The sequence below is a fragment of the Mus caroli genome, unplaced genomic scaffold (assembly GCF_978045245.1).
Source record: "Mus caroli unplaced genomic scaffold, Mus_caroli_1 scaffold_17, whole genome shotgun sequence".
NCBI classification, from domain to species: domain Eukaryota; kingdom Metazoa; phylum Chordata; class Mammalia; order Rodentia; family Muridae; genus Mus; species Mus caroli.
This window is the reverse complement of record NW_028227272.1, coordinates 12,789,652-12,808,985: the sequence shown is the minus strand read 5'-3', so window position 1 is coordinate 12,808,985 and position 19,334 is coordinate 12,789,652. Positions and strand designations below refer to the sequence as shown.

General features: G+C 39.3%; 1 protein-coding gene across 1 annotated transcript in view; it reads left to right on the top strand.

Moving 5' to 3' along the window:
• The window catches only part of Spidr (scaffold protein involved in DNA repair), a 222,678-nt gene that overhangs the window by 134,042 nt on the left and 69,302 nt on the right, over positions 1-19,334 (top strand). Inside the window, exons 9-10 of the mRNA XM_021185304.3 lie at positions 4,929-5,118; positions 6,803-7,053. Coding sequence (XP_021040963.1) covers positions 4,929-5,118; positions 6,803-7,053 — 441 coding nt within the window. The remainder of the gene's footprint in view (positions 1-4,928; positions 5,119-6,802; positions 7,054-19,334) is intronic.

Genomic DNA, 19,334 nt, shown 5'->3' with positions numbered 1-19,334 from the left:
TATTGGATGGATCACAGGGCCCCCAATGGAGGAGTTAGAGAAAGTACCCAAGGAGCTAAAGGGAACTGCAACCCTATAGGTGGAACAACAATATGAACTAACCAGTACCACCCCCCCGCCCCTCTCCCCCCCCCCCCCGCCCCTCTCCCACCCCCCCACCCCCCCCCCCCGCCCCGGAGCTCATGTCTCTAGCTACATATGTATCAGAAGATGGCCTAGTCGGCCATCAGTGGAAAGAGAGGCCCATTGGTCATGCAAACTTTATCTGCCTCAGTACAGGGGAAGCCAGGGCCAAGAAGTGGGAGTGGGTGGGTGGGGGAGCGGGTGGGGGACTTTTTTTTTTCTTATAAAAACAACATTTAATTGGGGCTGGCTTACAGGTTCAGAGGTTAAGTCCATTATCATCAAGGTGGGAGCATGGCAGTATCCATTCAGGCATGGCACAGGCAGAGCTGAGAGTTCTACATCTTCATTCAAAGGTTGCTAGTGGAGACTGACTTCCAGGCAACTAAGGTGAGGATCTTATGCCCACACTTACAGTGACACACCCATTCCAACCAGGCCACACCTCCAGATGGTGCCACTCCCTGGTACAAAACATTACATTCTACTCCCTGGTCCCCATAGACTTGTTCAAAAACATGAGTCTATGGGGGCCATACTTAAACATAGCATTATGCAAAATGCATTTAGTCCAACTTTCAAGGTCCTCATAGTCTATAGCAGTCTCAACAATGTTAAAAGTCCAAAGTTCAAGGTCTCTTCTGAGATTCATCCAACTAATTAACTGTAATCCCCAAAGGAAGACAGGAAACCAGCTGGGCAAACTCCAAACTCTGCATTTCCATGGCTGATGCCAAAGCGGTCTTCAGATCTCCACTCCTTTTTCATCTTTGTTGACTGCAACCACTGCTTTCTCCTGGGCTGGTTCCACTCCCTGTTAGCAGCTTTTCTCAGCATGTATCCCATGGCTCTGGCATCTTTAACACCTTTGAGTCTCCAAGGCAATTTCAATGTTACAGCTTCTTGTTTCAATGTCTGGGATTCTACTTGATCTTTTGGGCTCCCCCTAAGGGCTGGCATCACTTCTCCAGCTCTGCTCTCTGTAGCACTCTAAGCTCAGGTTGATCCACTCCACTATGGCTGCTGTTCTTGGTGATCATTCCATGGTACTGACATCTCCAAAATACTGGGGTGTTCCCTTCAACTAGGCTTCACCAATAGCCTCTCATAGGCTCTCTTCATGGTGTCAAGCCTCAAATCCTTTGCATGACCCCTTCAGTCCTTGGCCTTCAACTACAGGTGAGGCTACACCTTCTCTAATGGCCTTCCATGACCTCTCACAGTGCCAAGCCTCAGCTGTTCTTCATGACACCTTCATGCTTTCAAAACAAGTATCACCTGGGTGACTCTTACACATTACCAAATCCAGCTACAGCATGAGGTACAACCTTGGCTATCTCTGGAACACAGCTTCTTTGTGCTCCCAGAATATTTCACCTCAGTGATGCTGGTCTCTTCTTAATCACGGTTAATTTCTTAGCTCCACCTAACCAGCATCGATTGTCCAAGAAGTCCCTTTTATTAATTCACTCTAAAGCCAGAGACACATGGCTGAAACTGCAGAGTTCTGCTGCTTGCAGGAGCTGGAACATGGCCCCTTTGTACTATTACATTATCACCAGCTTTCTGTTCTCCAACTCCTTCACTACCTAAGATTGGCTGTTCTGAATCTTGCTCTGTAGATTGACCTTAAAGAGATCAGCATGCCTGTCTCCTGAGATTAAAGGTGTGTATCACCATGCCTGGATCTATATTTAGCTGGGTAGGATCTTGCCCCAAGGTCCCACTCCCTTAATCTGTTATCTCCTAAAACACAAGATTTTGCTCCATTTCACTTCCTGTTTCCCCTTTAATACTCAAACCATATATAGTCTATTTTTCCTTTCTAAGCTTGCTATGTTTGTTCAAACTTCTCTTCATAAGACTTAACCAGAGAACAAAGTCTCTGCTGGACTTTTTTGAAACTTCCTTTGTCAAGGAAATTAATCTGAGTCTTTTCACCTTAGCCTCAGGCAGACTTTTCAGACAAGGGCAAAAAGTAGCCACATTATTCTTTACTAAAATAACACAAAAACAGTCTTTATGCCACATTCTGAAATTCTTCTCCTTTGAAATCTCTTGGGCCAGGTCAACCCAGTTCAAATTACTCCCAGCAACAAAGTGTTCCATATTCCCACAAGGATGACCCATTAGGCCCCATTTAAAGCATTCCACTGTTTTCCAAATCCAAAGTCCCAAAATCCACATTCTTTCAAATAAAAGATTGGTCAGGCTTATCACAGCAATACCCAATTCCTGGTACCAACTTCTGTCTTAGTTAGGGTTTTACTGCTGTGAACAGTCACCATGACCAAGGCAAGTCTTATAAAAACAACATTTAATTGGGGCTGGCTTACAGGTTCAGAGGTTCAGTCCATTATCATCAAGGTGGGAGCATGGCAGTATCCATTCAGGCATGGCACAGGCAGAGCTGAGAGTTCTACATCTTCATCCAAAGGTTGCTAGTGGAAGACTCGGGTGGGGGACTTTTGGGATAGCATTGGAAATGTAAATGAAATAAATACCTAATAAAAAAATTAAAAAAAAAAAAAAGAAGTGTTTCCTGTATACAGCAAAATGCTGGATTCTGTTTACATATCCAGTCTGGTAACCTATGTCTTTTTATTGAGGAATCCATTGATGTTGGGAGATATTAGGAATCAAAAAGTGTTTCTCTGGTAATGACTGAGCAAGACTATACACACACGCACACACACATACATATGTGTGTGTGATATATACTTTAATATATAAATATGTTTTTCAGAAAATTAAAATATTGTCATTTTAGTGAGGATTTATCTAAATCTCTGTACTGTGGTTAGAGTTCTTTATTAGGGGACAATTGAATTTTTCAGTCCATATTATGTTATGTCTCTCTAGTTCCAAAGATTTTATCTGTATTTTGTAGCTTCAGCACGCAAGACATACATATTAAACTGAATTTTTTTTCTTTTTCTTTTCCTCTCTCTTCCCTTCCTTTTTTCATTCCTTTTTTTCTTTCTTGGAAGAATCTTGCTATATAATTTGTGCTGCTGTAAACATTGTGGTTCCCCTGATTTAGCTTAAGAAGTGCATGAATTTTAGGCATTTATCACCATGCCCTGCTCATTACTTCAGGTCCAATCTTGGTGATCCTGTGTTTATTGAAAATGTATGTACATGTACTTGGTTTTTATTTCTTCCATTCTAAAACATTACTGAAACTGACTAGACTTGAGAGTTATATTTTTAATCTTTGGGTACTATTTGTTTATGATTTTATTTATTCATTTATTTTTGTATGGCATATGTATGTGTTGCTATCTTTGGCCATGATGTTGAATAACAAATTGAAGGCTTGAAAATCACATGTTCAAGATCATCCTCAACCATACACAGAGTTGAAGCCAGCTTGCCCAGCTTGGGATCCCTGTCAAAGCATGCATGAAGTCGTGTTGGCCTGCTTTTCTGGTGTGCTCACTTGCCCTTCCCTTACTGTGCCTCGTATTATGGACTAGGACTTTTGACATTATATTTCATAAAAATGTAGAAAGAGACAAATTCTTGATTTCCTTCTCAGCATTTACTTTAGTTGTCATTTTATAAAGTTAAAAGAGTTTCCTTTTTGTATTTAAATGAGTTCAATACAGATGCAAATACAGAGTCTCTGAGTTGCTAAGGTAGGCTTTGCTTTGTTGCTTTAAATAGAGAAAGTTGGCTCTTGTTGGGGTCTAGTGATAGCTAGCATGATTTGCCAATTTGACATGACCTAGAATCATCTGGGAAGAATCTCAGTGAAGGATTATCTACATCACATCGGCCTATGAGTGTGTCTGTGGGGAACTGTAGTTAATGGATATGGCCACTTTGAATAGCACCATTCCCTAGACAGGAGATCCTAAATAGGAGTCCAGAAATTAGAGCCTGGAGAAATGGCTTAGTGATTAAGAGTACTTGCTGCTTTTACTACTCTATCATTCCTCGGGTACTAAGTCAGTCTCTCTCTCTCTTTCTCTCTCTCTCTCTGGGTGTGTGTTCTCATCTCCCTCTCACTTCTCTCTCTCTCCTTCCCTTCTCCCTAGATAGTATTCTGCCTTCTCTCTACCCACCAGTGTGGTTTAATGAGAGATTAAGGTGGCATATGTATCAAATTCTTGTTCCAGACCTGAGGTTTTTAGTTTTTCTTATTAACAGCACATCTTGATTTAAAGAATGTCCATTGACGTGTTCTATCACATTAGAGTACTGAGTAAAACCTCAGAATTTTGTTTGATATGTTTTCAGCTTGTTTGTATGTTTCGCCAATAATGTTGATATCAAGTCTTCAAGTTCTTACATCTTTTAATATAATATTCTTTGAACAATTAGAGTTGCTTAAATATATAAAGATTTTTTCAGTTAAATAATATCCAATTCAGTGTTTGAGTGCTTCTTTGGTACTCATAGTCTTTGCTCATTCTTGGTATCTATATTTCTTCCTGAGAGGACATGGGTCTCCCAGATAGAGAGCAAGCCTAGGGACTTAAAGGACCTTCCATTACTAATATAGGACTTTCAGGACCTTCACTGGAAAAGCAAAGTTCTGTCATTGAATCATATTTACTTGTAATGGGCTATGGATTCTGTGGCTGGCAAGGTTCTAGCTGTCAATTGTTACAGATGGATCTCTCTTCCAGGGTCCTAGGCAACTGTAATGCCCTGCCCTGGTCTGTTGTTACCCACTCATTGTTAGGAATGCTGTAATTTACTGCATTATCTTAATTTAACTACAACATTCTTTCTTTACCAAAAAATATAAGAACCCAAGTTATAAATGAACTGATAAATTTCTTTTTCTTTTTCAGGCAAAAACTTCTTATCCCAAATGGAAGTTGCTCTATTATTCTGAATACTTATTTTTGTCAGAAAGCTATTGCAAAAGAAACAGTGCGTGAAGACCTATACAGTCCAGACACATCTCTTTCAAGGAGAAATATAACTTTGGCCCAGACATTTAGAATTAAGGATATAACAGACAATTCATCCATCAGTCAGGTAAATTCTCATTGGCTTATGATTTTTACACTTGTAGTAGTACTTGTACCTGTATTTGAAAGGACCTGTGGATAAATGAATATATCTATCTTCTGTCCTCACCTATATATGTTAGAGCATGTTATCATTATTATGCCAAAAGATATAAAAGCTCAAATAGCATTTAGTCATGGTCTCATTACAGTTTTCTATCCTTCTATTATGTAGTCTTAATCTTTAGTTCAATTTATTAAAACATAAAAGTACTTTCAGTCCCATGGGGCTATGGTTAGGATAGTCAGGACTCAGAAAGTATTTCTCTATGTTCATTCTGAAAATAAGAGTTTTAAGCCTTTAGTAACTTTATGTTTTCTTTAGGAAACATTATATGTGTGTGTGTGTGTGTGTGTGTGTGTGTGTGTGTGTGTGTGTTTGTGTGTGTGTGAGTGGATTCCTTGGGATAAATCTTTATAAATTATGTTTGAGGTTATATGATAGAAATTGATTTTCGTGGAATTTGGGGGGGGGGGGGCTCTGAGCTATTCCAAAATGAATTTGGAATTTCACAGTAATTCACTGGTACTGGGCAGGGTATACGTCCATGAAGACTCTCCGCTTTGGGAGTCTGGTTCCAGTACACTGGCCACAAAGTCTCTGGATTACTAGAATCATCACAGCACAGACTACTGAGACGAAAGCTAGAAGTAGGGAAAATAAAGTAGGTAAACCTTTACCCTGCTTTGAAACATATAATAAAAATCTTTCTTTGACTATCAAAAGAAGTATCTGGAAGGGATAGTTTGAGAAGGGCGCCAAAGCTGCCCTGTGACCTTTACATACATGCCATGTGATACTCACAAGCACAAACATGGGAGTGAGGGTATTAAATTTGTAGAAGCATACTTTTAAACAGTTTGTGCTAATGTAATAGTACTGACATATGTTTTGTTAGATAACAGTTACTTACCGTGTAGCATAGTGGTGAAAAACTACAGGTTTTGAGAGGACTTGAGAGAAAACTCAGCATTCAGACTGTACTTGCTGCTGTTCCAAAGGACCCAAGTTCACTTTCCAGAACCTACATAGGTGTCTGATAACTGAGTATAATTCCAGATGCAAGGCATCTGGTGATCTCTTCTGTCCTCCAAACGTGCCTGCACATATGTACCACTGACACTAAAGCAAAATAAAATAGGGTTTGGAGCTATTTGCATTGTGTCCCATGCCGCCTCTGCAGCTTTATTCTAGGTCACATTAGGCAATTTCTCTGTGCTTCCATTTTATCTATGAGAATAATTAGAGTTGTAAAGATAAATATTATTTAAATAACAGAGTCTTGAAGATAATAAAATGAAACAGAAGTATCATTGGTTTATGATCATTGATGTTTTATAGTTTTGGGGAGAATACATGAGTATGCAAAGTATATAAATTAGCAGATAACACATTCAAACACCTAATAAAATGACTCATTTTAATTAAACTGCATCCATTCTTTTTGTACAAACCAAAAAGGAAAGCTATCCTCATGAGGTAATTAATAGTAGGACACTGTTCGTAGGAGAAATTCTGCTATGTTGTCTTCAGTAGGTAGATGCCAGTATAACATGATTGTCTGTTCTCAGTTACCTAATGATGTCACTTTTTTGGACAGCACAACACTAGGCATAAAACTGAAATTTTTCCTTTTGCATGTCTTGGACAGACTGCATGTGATAGCCTGGCCACCCCTGGCACAGGCTGGACCCACGGACATGAGAAGGCAGAGAAACATCTTATAGTTGGTGCTCCCCTGAGGAATTCTCTTCTGGACATTGTGGAAAGCCAAAGAGCTGGCCTATGGTCTGGAGTCAGGGTCCGAGTAGTAGTGCAGAGGGCGTACTCTCTTCTCAGCAGAGATGGTGCCAGGAGCCAGCAAGGGCACACAGTGGGACATGCAGACACCTCTGGAGCATGGTGAGTAGCAACCTTAGGCATGGGAAAAGGGAAGCACAACAGAGTTCCCAAGAAAGGAAGCTCTGCTCGGAGGAATTTCTAGGTGACATTTACTGTATGAGACTGTTTTGTATATCTTTTTCTTACATTAGAATTCGGGACATGTGTGTATTAGTTAAAGTTCTCTAGAGGAACAGAGCTGACTGAATCAATATGGGATTTTTGTGGTCTAGCTAGGCAAACAATGGCTGTCTGCCTACCAATAGAATGTCCAAGAATCCAATAGTCCACAGGACTGAATGTCTCATCTGGTCTTCAGTCCATGCTAGCATCGCTAAGTGGGCTGTAATGTCACTGATGAAATGAACTTGCTAGCAAGCCTGAGGCAAGCAGGCAAAGAGCAAAAGCTTCCTCCATGGTCTTTATATATGCGGCGGCAGTGGGAGATGGGCTCAGATCGGATGTATATCATACTCTCGCACAAGTTCCAAGTTAAAGTTGGACCTTTGAATTCTAAATTATTTCATTAAAAAAATCACTCATAGGTTTACTCAGGTGCTTGAGTTTTGGTTAATTCCAGATGTAGTCAGCTTGACAACCAAGAAGAGCCATCACAATGTATAATACATATAACAAACAATTTTTGTCTCATTTATATAAGAAGCCTTACTAAAAATGTTCCTGGGCTGATCAGTAGTATACATGGTATATCTACCACACTGCCCTCAGGACATGCACTACCTGAAATTGTTGCATTTACTGGCTTATGTTATAGAAAGTAATACAAGTTTAAGAAGTATTTTGTAGGGTTATGGAAAAGAATGGCATGTGTTACTATACCTAAAATAATCATTACAGTATCAATTCTTTAAAAATTAAGTGGCAATTTGACAGTCTGTGACTCTAAGAGACCGCTATTTGAAACAGTATATACATTTTTGTCTTATTGACAGTGTCCTTTGCCTTACAGAAGCTTTGCAATTTTATGAGATCCCATTTGTCCATTCTTGATCTTACAGCACAAGCCATTGCTCTTCTGTTCAGGAACTTTTCCCCTGTGCCCATATCTTCGAGGTTCTTCCTCACTTTCTCCTCTGTAAGTTTTAGTGTATCTTGTTTTATGTAGAGGTCCTTGATCCACTTCGACTTGAGCTTTGTACAAGGAGATAAGATGGGTTGATTTGCATCCTTCTACATGCTAACCAGTTAAACCAGCACCATTTGTTGAAAATGCTCTCTTTCTTCCACTGGATGGTTTTAGCTCCTTTGTCAAAGATCAAGTGACCATAAGTGTATGGGTTCATTTCTGGGTCTTCAATTCTATTCCATTGATCTTCCTGCCTGTTTCTGTACCAGTACCATAAAAATTTTATCACTATTGCTCTGTATTACAGCTTGAGGTCAGGGATGGTGATCCCCCCAGAAGTTCTTTTATTGTTGAGAATAGTTTTCACTATCCTGGGTTTTTTGTTATTCCAAATGAATTTGCAAATTGCTCTTTCTAACTCTGAAAAATTGAGTTGGAATTTTGATGGGGATTGCATTGAATCTGTAGATTGCTTTTGGCAAGATGGCCATTTTTAATATATTAATTCTGCCGATCCATGAGCATGGAAGATCTTTCCATCTTCTGACATCTTCTTCAACTTCTTTCTTCAGAGACTTGAAGTTCTTGTCATATAGATCTTTCACTTGCTTGGTTAGAGTCACAACAAAGTATGTAATATTATTTGTGGCTATTATGAAGGGTGTCATTTCCCTAATTTCTTTCTCAGCCTATTTGTCCTTTGAGTAGAGAAAGGCCACTGATTTGTTTGAGTTAATTTTATATCCATCCACTTTGCTAAAGTTGTTTATCAGATTTAGGAGTTCGGTGGTGGAATTTTGGGGGTCATTTAAATATATGATCATATCATCTGTAAATAGTGATATTTTGACCAACAGATTGGGAAAAGATCTTTACCAATCCTACATTCAATAGAGGGCTAATATCCAATATATACAAAGAACTCAAGAAGTTAGACTCCAGAGAACCAAATAACCCTATTTAAAAATGGGGTAAAGAGCTAAACAAAGAATTGTCAACTGAGAAATATTGGATGGCCAAGAAGCACCTAAAGAAATGTACATCATCCTTAGTCGTCAGGGAAATGCACTTTTTGACATCCACAATAGTGTCTGGGTTTGGTAACTGTATATGGGATGAATCCCCAAGTGGGACAGTCTGGGTGGCCTTTCCTTTAGTCTCTGCTCTACACTTTGTCTCCATATTTGCTCCTGTGATTATTTTGTTCTCCATCTAAGAAGGAAAGAAGTATCCACACTTTGGTCTTCCTTCTTTTTGAGTTTCATGGGGTCTGTGAATTGTATCCTGGTTATTTGGAGCTTATGGGTTAGTATCCACTTATCAGTGAGTGCATACCATGTGTTTTGTTTTGCAATTGGGTTACCTCACTCAGGATAACATTTTCTAGTTCTAACCATTTGTCTAAGAACTTCATGAATTCATCGTTTTTAATAGCTGAGTAGTATTCCTTTGTGTAAATGTACCACATTTGCTTTATCCATTCCTATGTTGAAGAACATCTGGGTTCTTTCCAGCTCCTGGCTATTATAAATAAGGCTGCTATGAACATAGTAGAGTATGTGTCCTTGTTACATTTTGGAACATCTTCTGGGTATATGCCCAGGAGTGTTATAGCTGGGTCCTCAGGTAGTACTATGTCCAGTTTTCTGAGGAACCGCCAAACTGATTTTCAGACAGGTTGTACCAGCTTGCAGTCCCACCAGCAATGGAGGAGTGTTCCTCTTCCTCCACATCCTCACCAGCATCTGCTGTCACCTGAGTTTTTGATCTTAGCCATTCTAAGTGGTGTGAGGTGGAATCTCAGGGTTGTTTTGATTTGCATTTCCCTGATGACTAAGGACGTTGAACTATCTTTAAAGCTAAAGATAGTTTCACATAGGCAATAGGCAGATGGATTTTGTTTCTTATTTCATTCAGCTAGTCTGTTCCTTTTAATTGAATAACTGAGGCTATTAATAGTTAGAGTGTTTGTTGAAAGGTGTATGTATATTGTGGTCATTTTGATACTCTTTGCTGGTTCGTGTTGTTCGTTAAGGTTTGGTTTGTTTTCTTTCTACATCCTCTTGGCTTTGCTTCAATCTAGAGGATTGCTTTAAGTATTCTTCAGAGTACTTTTCTGTTGTATGTGATTTTTTTTAAAGATTATTGGGATGATAGAAAGTTCTCTCTTTCATCTATAGCAGACAGTTTTGCTGGGTACAGTAGTCTTAAGTTGGCAGTAATCATAGTCTTCTAGAACTTATAACTTCAGGTACTTCAGACTTTCAGCATTTTAGTTGAGAAATTACGTTATTCTGATGACCTTTCCTTTTTATATAGTTTGTGTGTGTGTGTTTTTTTTTTCTTGCGGCTTTCAGTATTTTTCTTCTTCTGTGTAATTGTGATATGTATAAAAGTGTTTCTTGTTTGGTCTTATCTGGGTTTCTGTGTGCTTCTTGTGTCTGTATGGGTATGTCTTTCCTTAGTTTGGGGAAGTTTTCCTATGTAATCTTGTTGAAGATCTAGTTTCTGCCATTGACCTGAGATTCTCTTTCCATCTATGCTTATAATTCCAATATTTGATCTTCTGATTGTGTCCAACATTTCTTGTATGTTCCTATCCTGTGCCTTTTAATTTTTTATTTTCTTTGTTTATTTTGTCTAGACCCTTGACTACATCTTTGAGTCCTGATAGTCTATCTTCTGCCTGACTTGTTAGATGTGTAACTGCAGTTTTGATATTTTCAATTCCATTTTCATTTCAGCTTTGTGTTCCCTTCAGTATGTATACCTCTTTATTAAATTCAGTTTTCCAACCCTCAGTTATCTTCATTATTATATTCAGCTGTTTATTTGTAAATTTCTTGAATACCACTAAGCATTTATTGTTATCCTCTTGAAGTTTGGTGAAGTATTCGTTTGTGTCTTCTTAAATTGACTGCATTCTTTCATAAGGTTTATTATTGTTCTTTTAAATTTTGTATCCTGAGGTTTATCTAGGGAGTTCTCATTACACAATACTTCTATGAGACTAGTGGGTTTAATGGGGAAAAGTTTTTCAGACCACTAATGTTGTTTTTTATTTTATTTGTGTGTCTGATGTGATAATCTGGCCTTCATTATTAGATTGCAGTAGTAGCAGTAGTGCAAGAGATGGGCAACCTGAGCTAGGCTGGGTAAAGCTGATTTAATTGAAGTATGGGAACATGACTACTAAAGCACAGGCCTAAAACTAGGCAAGGCAAAAGGATTCACACCATGAAGAGAGCCATGGCCACTGGTCTGAACTCAGCATGCATGCTTGTAGATGGCAGTGAGCTAGGAGAAGTGGACAAATCTGCATTTGTTTTCTTGAAGATAGCAATTCTGACCAGGGTTAGATGGAGACTTAAAACAAATTTTAATTGATAATTTCCTGGAAACTTACGAAATTGAACACTTTTTAAATTATTAGCAACTTTTGAGAATTCTGTTCCTTAGCTCTATTGCATGCCTACTCCATAAGTTTTTGCCAGAATCCTACGCTTCTTGGAATCTGTTTATTTTTTTTCTTTTTTTCCCCCCATTAATTAATTTATTTAGTCCCTTTACTTCCTGCTCATAGTCCCCTTCTCCTCTCATTCCCCAATTCACATGGCCCCTCCCTCCATTCAGCTTCTCTTTCACCTCTGAGAAGGGGGAGGTACCACATGGATACCAACCTACCAAGAGCACCTCCTCTCCCACTGAGGCTAGACAAGGCAGTGCTGTTAAGGGAGCAGGATCCATAAGCAGGTAATATAGTCAGGGTAAGCCCCCACTCCAGTTGTTGGGGTACCTGCCTGAAGCCCATGCTACACATCTGCTACATAAGTACAGGAAGCAGGTGGGGGCCTAGGTCCAGCTCAGCTCTTTGGTTAATGGTTCAGTCTCTGGTAGATCCCAAGAGCAGGTGAATGGACTCTGTTGGCCATCTTATGGAGTACCTATCCCCTCTGCGTTCCTCAATCCTTCCCCCAAATCTTCCACAAGATTTCACAAGCTCCATCTAATGTTTAGCTGTGGATCTCTGCATTTGTTTCCATCATCTGCTGGCTGGAGGCTCTCAGCTCATGTAACGTGGGTGTCCTGGATAATATAGACTTATAAGTGAGTACACACCATGCATGTCCTTTTGGGTCTGGGTTACCTCATGCAGGATGATGTTTTCTCGTTCCATCAGTTTGCCTGCAAATTCCATGATGTCCTTGTTTTTAAATAACTAAGTAGTATTCCATTGTGTAAATGTACCACATTTTCTTTAGATATTCTTCAGTTGAGGGACATCTGGGTTGCTCCAGTTCCTGGTAAGGGTGCTATGAACAGCTGTCTACAAACAACTATGAATAACTTGAAAACTAATGCTGGAAAGACAGTCCTGAGGAGAGCATATAGAACAATTTGACTTAAGGTCAGGAATTTACCACTTCCAATGGAAAATTCACTTACCTGCTATTCTTCCTGCCTGTGAAAGAGAGGGGCTATTTTAGGGTTTTATTGCTATGAAGATATACCATGACCATGACAACTCTTATAAAGGAAAACATTTAATTGGAGGTGGCTTATAGTTCAGAGGTTAATCCATTATAGTCATGGCAGGAAGCATGGTAACATGCAGGAAGACATGATGCTGGAGAAGGAGCTGAGAGTTCTGCAGGCAGCAGGAAGTGAACTGAGACACACTTTCTCCAACAAGGCTCCACCTCCTAATAGTGCCATTCCCTATGGGCCTATGAAAGGCATTATTATTGAAATGACCACATAGGCCTTCAGATAACTAGTTAAAGAATAAACCAGAATAAGGCAAAGGCTACTTACTTCTAACCACTAACTGTGTCTCTCCATCAGTACTATGGCCTCTCAGTGCCCTAGATGGGTATAAATGGGAAAAGAAGACCCTGTGGTAGAAGATTGAACCAGAGGATGGAAGTTAGGGTATGAGTCCTGGGTGGAGGAATGACTCAACAAGTCAGTGTCTGCATTGCAAGTCAATGGCTCAGGCATTGAGCATGATCCCCTCAATGGGTTCAGAGGAAAAAACCTTGTGCAGCTCACTGAAAAACACCAGCTATTCAAAATGCCAGTGCACCTCCCTAGATTTTAAGTTGATATTTCAAACATATTAAAAGGTAAGATTAATCTCTTTGATATGGACTAATTCATATACTCTCTTCATTTTAATCTTGACCTTGTTCAATAGATGTATTTAGTATAAGATAAAATAGAAAAAAGTTAGAAGATAAGTCAACAAGAAATTGTTTTCCTTAAGAATTTAGAGTCAGGTATGGTGGCATACTTCTCAATCCTAGTTCTTGAGAACATCAAAGGGTCAAGGCCAGCCTGGGCTATATCGCTAGTGCCGATCTCAGAGCAACAAAAAAACATACAACGAATTTAAAATATGAGCTATGGCATTGCGAAAACTCAGACTTAATGATTCTGTAGGTAAGCTCAAGAAGTGACTTTCCCATGTTATGACACATGTATGTACTCCTGTACCCTGGCAGCTAAAGCAGGATGGTCAAAATTTTGAGGCCGACCTGTGCTGCCTGTGCTCCGTGTCAAAAAAAATCTAATTGTGCTATAGAGATGACATAGAGGTTAAGAGTATTTGCTGCTCTTCCAAGGGACCCAGGTTCAATTTCCATTACCATGGCTTCTCACAATGGTCAATAACTCCAGTTCCATGGTAACTGACGCCCTCATTTGGCCTATATGGGCACCATGTGCATATACATGATGATCAGACATAGATTCAGGCAAACTACCCATACACTTAATTGATTATTTTTTTAAATTAGAGAACCTGGGAGCTAGGGAGCTAGCTCAGCTGGTAAAGTGTACAGCATTAGAGCCTGAGATCCCAGCACCCACTCAAAACTAGCATGACGAGGTGCTCCTGTCTTATCAACACTGGGGGGAGATGGAGACAAAAAGAACCCCGGGGTTCCATCGTCAGCCAGTCTAGCCTGCTAGCAAAGCCCCATGCCCCAGCTACAGACTCCATCTTAAAATCCAAGCGAGTCCTGGAGAATGAGAGTGGAGAGTAACTGCTTACCTATGTACACGTGCATATCATATGTGTTTGTGTGTACACAAACACACACATATAAGGAAGAATGAGTGTTGGGGCATATGTCTATAACCTCAGCATTCAGAAGGCAGAGACTGAAAGAACAGTCATTCAAGATCATCCTCTGCTGTACAGCCAGCCCAGGATACGTGAGACTCTTTCTCCAAAGAAAGAAGAGAGGTGAGGGGAAGGGTGGGGGGACAAATTACTGAGGGTCTTCTCCCCTTACTTTAGAAATTGTTCTGTCTCCTGTTCGTTGCAGAACTAAACCCAAGGTCTTCCAGGAAAAAGAAAAAAAGAGGTATTCATATTAGCAGACCATGTTAAACTCCACCCGACCACTGGTCCTTGGCACATTCCTTGCACATACTGTTCAGTAAACAACTTAAGGGAACCAGATCCAGCCAGATCATTCACTGTGAGCCTTTGGAAGGGGCTGTCTTAGTACAGCCTTGACGTGGAAGAAGTTGAGAAGTTAGCATTTGTGTTTTCATTAGTTCTTTTTATAACAATGAACCAGCTGTAGCTGGTTAATAGAAGCCAGGCCTGCCTGTTAGTGTGCAGGTCTCTTACGCATGACAAAGGGCTTCTGACGGAAACAGGTTTTATTACTCATGAAGCCACTCGTGCTGTTTACATAAAGCCACTTGTGCAGTCATGTGATGTGATTGAGAATGTCCGTGTTAATGCTCCCTGGATGTAGTCCCACTCCATACTGCAAAAACAAACAAAAGACTCCAAAATATAGATCACTTCCTATTAAATTAGTCATCCTTGGATGGTGCATTCAAGCAGAGCCAAATCCTAGCTACCAAGGATTTTTTTTTCTTTTTGATGTTTTAAATTAGATGGATAAAGTCATTATTGTTTCAAACACAACTAGGTATAATCATTTGGGGGATAGAGAATAATTTTACCAACTATTTCTAGTTAAGTTAAACAGAATCATTCATATTACTGTGGCTTTTCTGGGTAAACTGCCTGAAGGCAAAAGTTAACTTTTTATATGAATCATTAATTTAGGATAAATTAATACCTTTCATTAGAATGTATTTTTCTTTCTAACAAAGTAAAAAACCTCTTAAATAAGAAGGTTTATTAAGAGTGTGTGTGTGTGTGTGTGAGAGAGAGAGAGAGAGAGAGAGAGAGACTTGCTTAGAGATTTTAGCCAATTTTCTTAAATAGCCTGCTCTGTGAATCAGTCTCATTGTTCACAAAGAGAGCTTAGGCCTTTGAAAAATGCTTAATGAGTAATTTGTGAAAATAGAAGGACTGGCATTCTTTCTGTATGTAAAGAGATACAGCCAGTTCAGCTGTTTAAAGACATTTTCACTTTTCTGACATTTTCTTCCCATTAATGAACAGTATAAATGATTTAGTAATTAATATGTTAGGGTAAAGTGAGTCCCCTGCGATTACCATCACCATCCCACAGAAGAAGTTCATAGTTAATGAGGTAAAGATGAACTGGCTGGACTACCCAAGGTCTTGATTTTTTTTTTTCAAATATAACATGGGCAAACACAGTGTGACTTGGCAGGCCATGCCAGTTTCTCTATTCCCAACAACCATCTAAAGCAGGCAGAGAATACATAAATAGATGATAGTGCTGTGGGCCAGTAGATGTTCACCTACAAAAATCGTGAAGTGAGCATTTGGTCCACAGCTTTTGATCTGCTTAGGTAGGGAGATGTCTTGATGTCTAGATTTTTCTTTGCGCTGGCAATAAGGACAGGGAATTTTCAACCTCTGTTATAGGTTCAGCTCTAACCTCACACATTGTACATCAAAACAGTGATGGAAGGTGTAAGTATGGGCTTTGTTTTGTTTTTAACTACCTTCAAAAAATGAAATTGCAGTGGTATATTATATATTAATATGTAATAAGCATATGTTAGTAAATATAATATATTAATTAATTCATATATTAATTGTCTCACCTCAGTTTTGAACCAAGATAAAAATCTGAAAGTTTTATTAAAGAATTATGTAGTGATTTTACCCCCCCCCCTTTTTTTTTTTTTTTTTTGGCCAGTGTCAGGTGAGCTCTGTTCCTTTTGTAGACCGACCATCATTATGTCTGGTTTGTTCTCCTAGCCATTGTTCCCCTTTGTTCATCTCTTTCTACTGCCCTTTGCTTTCATGGCCAGTGTATGTATCACCTTGTATTTCCCATGGGTACTTCCTCTCACTTCTGGAAGCAAAGTGGGAGAAATAGAAGCACCACAAAATAAAAAAAGCAAGTAGCATAAAAATAAAAGTATAAAATGAAAGCAAGAATTAATGTAAATTCAAAAAAAAAAGCAGTAGAGGTTAGTGGGAAAGAATATTCAAATAGTGTATTCAGTGGCCTCAATTCTAGTGCCAGGTTGGATCTTGACTCGAGCATGTGACATTGAGTTGTTTATTGCTTGCAGCCTCAGGTTTCTCAGCATTACAGAGAGAGATGGTTATAATTCCGAAACACACACTATTTTGTAATATAGTAAATGTGTGACATAATCCAGTGACTTCATTCTTCTATTAATATTATTCTTGAATGTCTACTGGGTAGTAGCTTTTCTTAGATATCCATGCATCCATCTTGGCTGCCATACTCAGAATATGTGCTAGATGTGGGCAAGAAGAAATGAACTTCTTATTCAGCAAATAACACACAGTCTGCAGCCCTACCTTCTGAGCATGTCTGTGTGGCTGATCTCATTTTCCTGTTCCTTGTTCTCATGATCTGTAAATCAGATCTGCTTCCTGATTCAGAAAAGTGAAAGTCCTACATTACTGGAAAGATAGAGACTGTTAGAATAGGAAGGTAGCCAGCAGCCTTGGCACTCCAAGAGAAGGGGTTCAGAGGGAGGAGCCAGTAGTGAAGAAGCTGAAGTACACCCACATTTGTGATCATTTCCTGATGTGAAAGTGTTCTGTCCTGTCCTGGATGTGCTCAAAGAGCTGAGGCTGAATCTGGGACTCTCCCGAAGCTTTTTAATTGTGGTTTGAATAAGGCTGTGGATTCTCTGTGCCATTAGGTTTTAAGAAAGATTTCTATTAGGGAAGTGAGAAGCTTTTCTTTATAGTCCTTGGGATTTTTACCTCCTAATTGTTGCATATTTAATACATTAAAGATATTTTTTAAGCCACGTGGGTATCACTTATAATGAAATTCACATTTAAATTTCATGACAAACTGTATGTCCTTCTAAGCAGACCAGCACCTAGAATTTAGCCATTTCCCTACAGTGATCTTAGGAAGCTGAAGGACCTGCCATTTTAGATTAGTTAGGTGATGAGAACCATGAGCATTTATAACATTATTTTAGAATTGGCCCTGTGAGTTTTAAGACACAGAACTGAATGTACTGCCAGATATTTTTGCAGGAGTCACAGATGTGAAAGAAAAGTCTGTACACACATCCCCCATCCCAGCACCCAAATGGAACATATGAGTGAGGCCTTCTGGATTTGGCTATTTTTAGAGAAATGGAGGTGAGGCCAGAAAATACTTTCTTGCAACATTTTTTTATTATATAACATGAAAAATATTTGTTATAATAGTGATCTATCCTATATTGTGATTTACCCTACTGGTTCAATTAATCTCTTCCAAACAATTAGTGAAGTTTTGCTTCCTAATATTTGAGAGCTAACACATGGTTCTCAGATAGGGGCTAGATCTGGCAGAACTCAGAATAAAGTAGCATTATTCAACATTTCATTTTGTGCTGTTTGTGTTCATGGCTCAGGTTGTGCATGGAATAATGTGACCACAGAACTGTCAGTCTGATCCTTCAGTATTAATTATTTGGGTGGAGGCATGTTTGTGCTGTGGTGCCTGTGTGGAGTCAGAGGATAACTTATAGGAGTTGCTTATCTTGTTCCACCCTGTGGAGTCCAAGGATTAGCCTCAGATTATCAGACCTAAATATTTCCAAGATTTTCAATAAATTTATTCTGAGTCCCATTCTCATGTGAGTAGTTTACTTTAGGTTGAAGTCATGAAACCTTTTGTTCATAGAACATCAGTGAATGTTTTCTTCTGTTCAACATTTTTGACTATTCAAGAGGGAAGGAACTTGGCTACTAGAATATCTAGATGCTGGGGGTATGGTCTTTAGATCCCTTCTCATTTATTTGTTTGTTTTTACAAGTCCTGAAATAAAGTACTCAAACTTTCCATACAGTACCAAGCCTTCAGGGCATCTACACAGTAGTTCTAGAAGGGGTATATTTGAGATGCCCACTATCCAGGATTCCCTTGAAGGAATCCTGGGATTCCCATCCCATGCTGAGATGGAACATGAAGCCAGGTTTGTCTGTGAACGTTAAAGCTGACAAATGCAAGAGACAATTAGCCTTAATGAAAGTCGTACCCAAGTTATTTCACATTCAGAGTATAAGAAGTTATTTTGGGACTGGAGAATCTAGCTCTCTAGTGTAGCACTTGATTAGCATACATGAGGCTACAGATTCAAATCCCAAGGTCATACTCACAAAGAAGGTATTCTCAACTGTTCACTCTGGTGAGAACCAACACTGCTATAGATGATTTTTAAATAGAACTAATTTCATTTGCTTATGAGCCATATAGTATCTCAGCTTTTACCTGGAAAGAACTCTCCTGTCAAAACAGGTATCTATAACCAGCAATTAAGTAAATTAACATTGCTTTTAGCATGTTATTTCTTGATGAGTGAAAAACATTTGAAACAAGTCAGTCATCTTAGACTCTGATGAGATGAGAAAGAAAGTAAATAGTGTTCTGTTGTTACTCTTACTTCCTCCGGCAAGCCGGGCAGCTAGGAGAGAGTTCAGTGTTCTTCCTCAGGAAGGAGTAGGCCTTGAAAAAGAGCAGAATCTCAGCCTCCAGACCTTCTTCCTTGCTGTAGATATGGTGTGTGTCTGTCTGTGAGTATCTGTGTCTGTCTGTCTGCATATGGGTATGCTCATTGTGCCCATTGAGGTTGGAAGATAGCATCAGATTTCCTGGAGTGGTTTCAGGCATTTGTTAGCTGCTAAGAGGAGTAGTATTCTGGCCTCTGAAAGAGCATCACACCCTCCTAACCACTGGGCCTTCGGCACAACCTTTTTCCTATCTTTTTAAGACTAAGGTGGAAATGACAAAAGAAGGGAAAGATAAAAAAGATGAAAGCA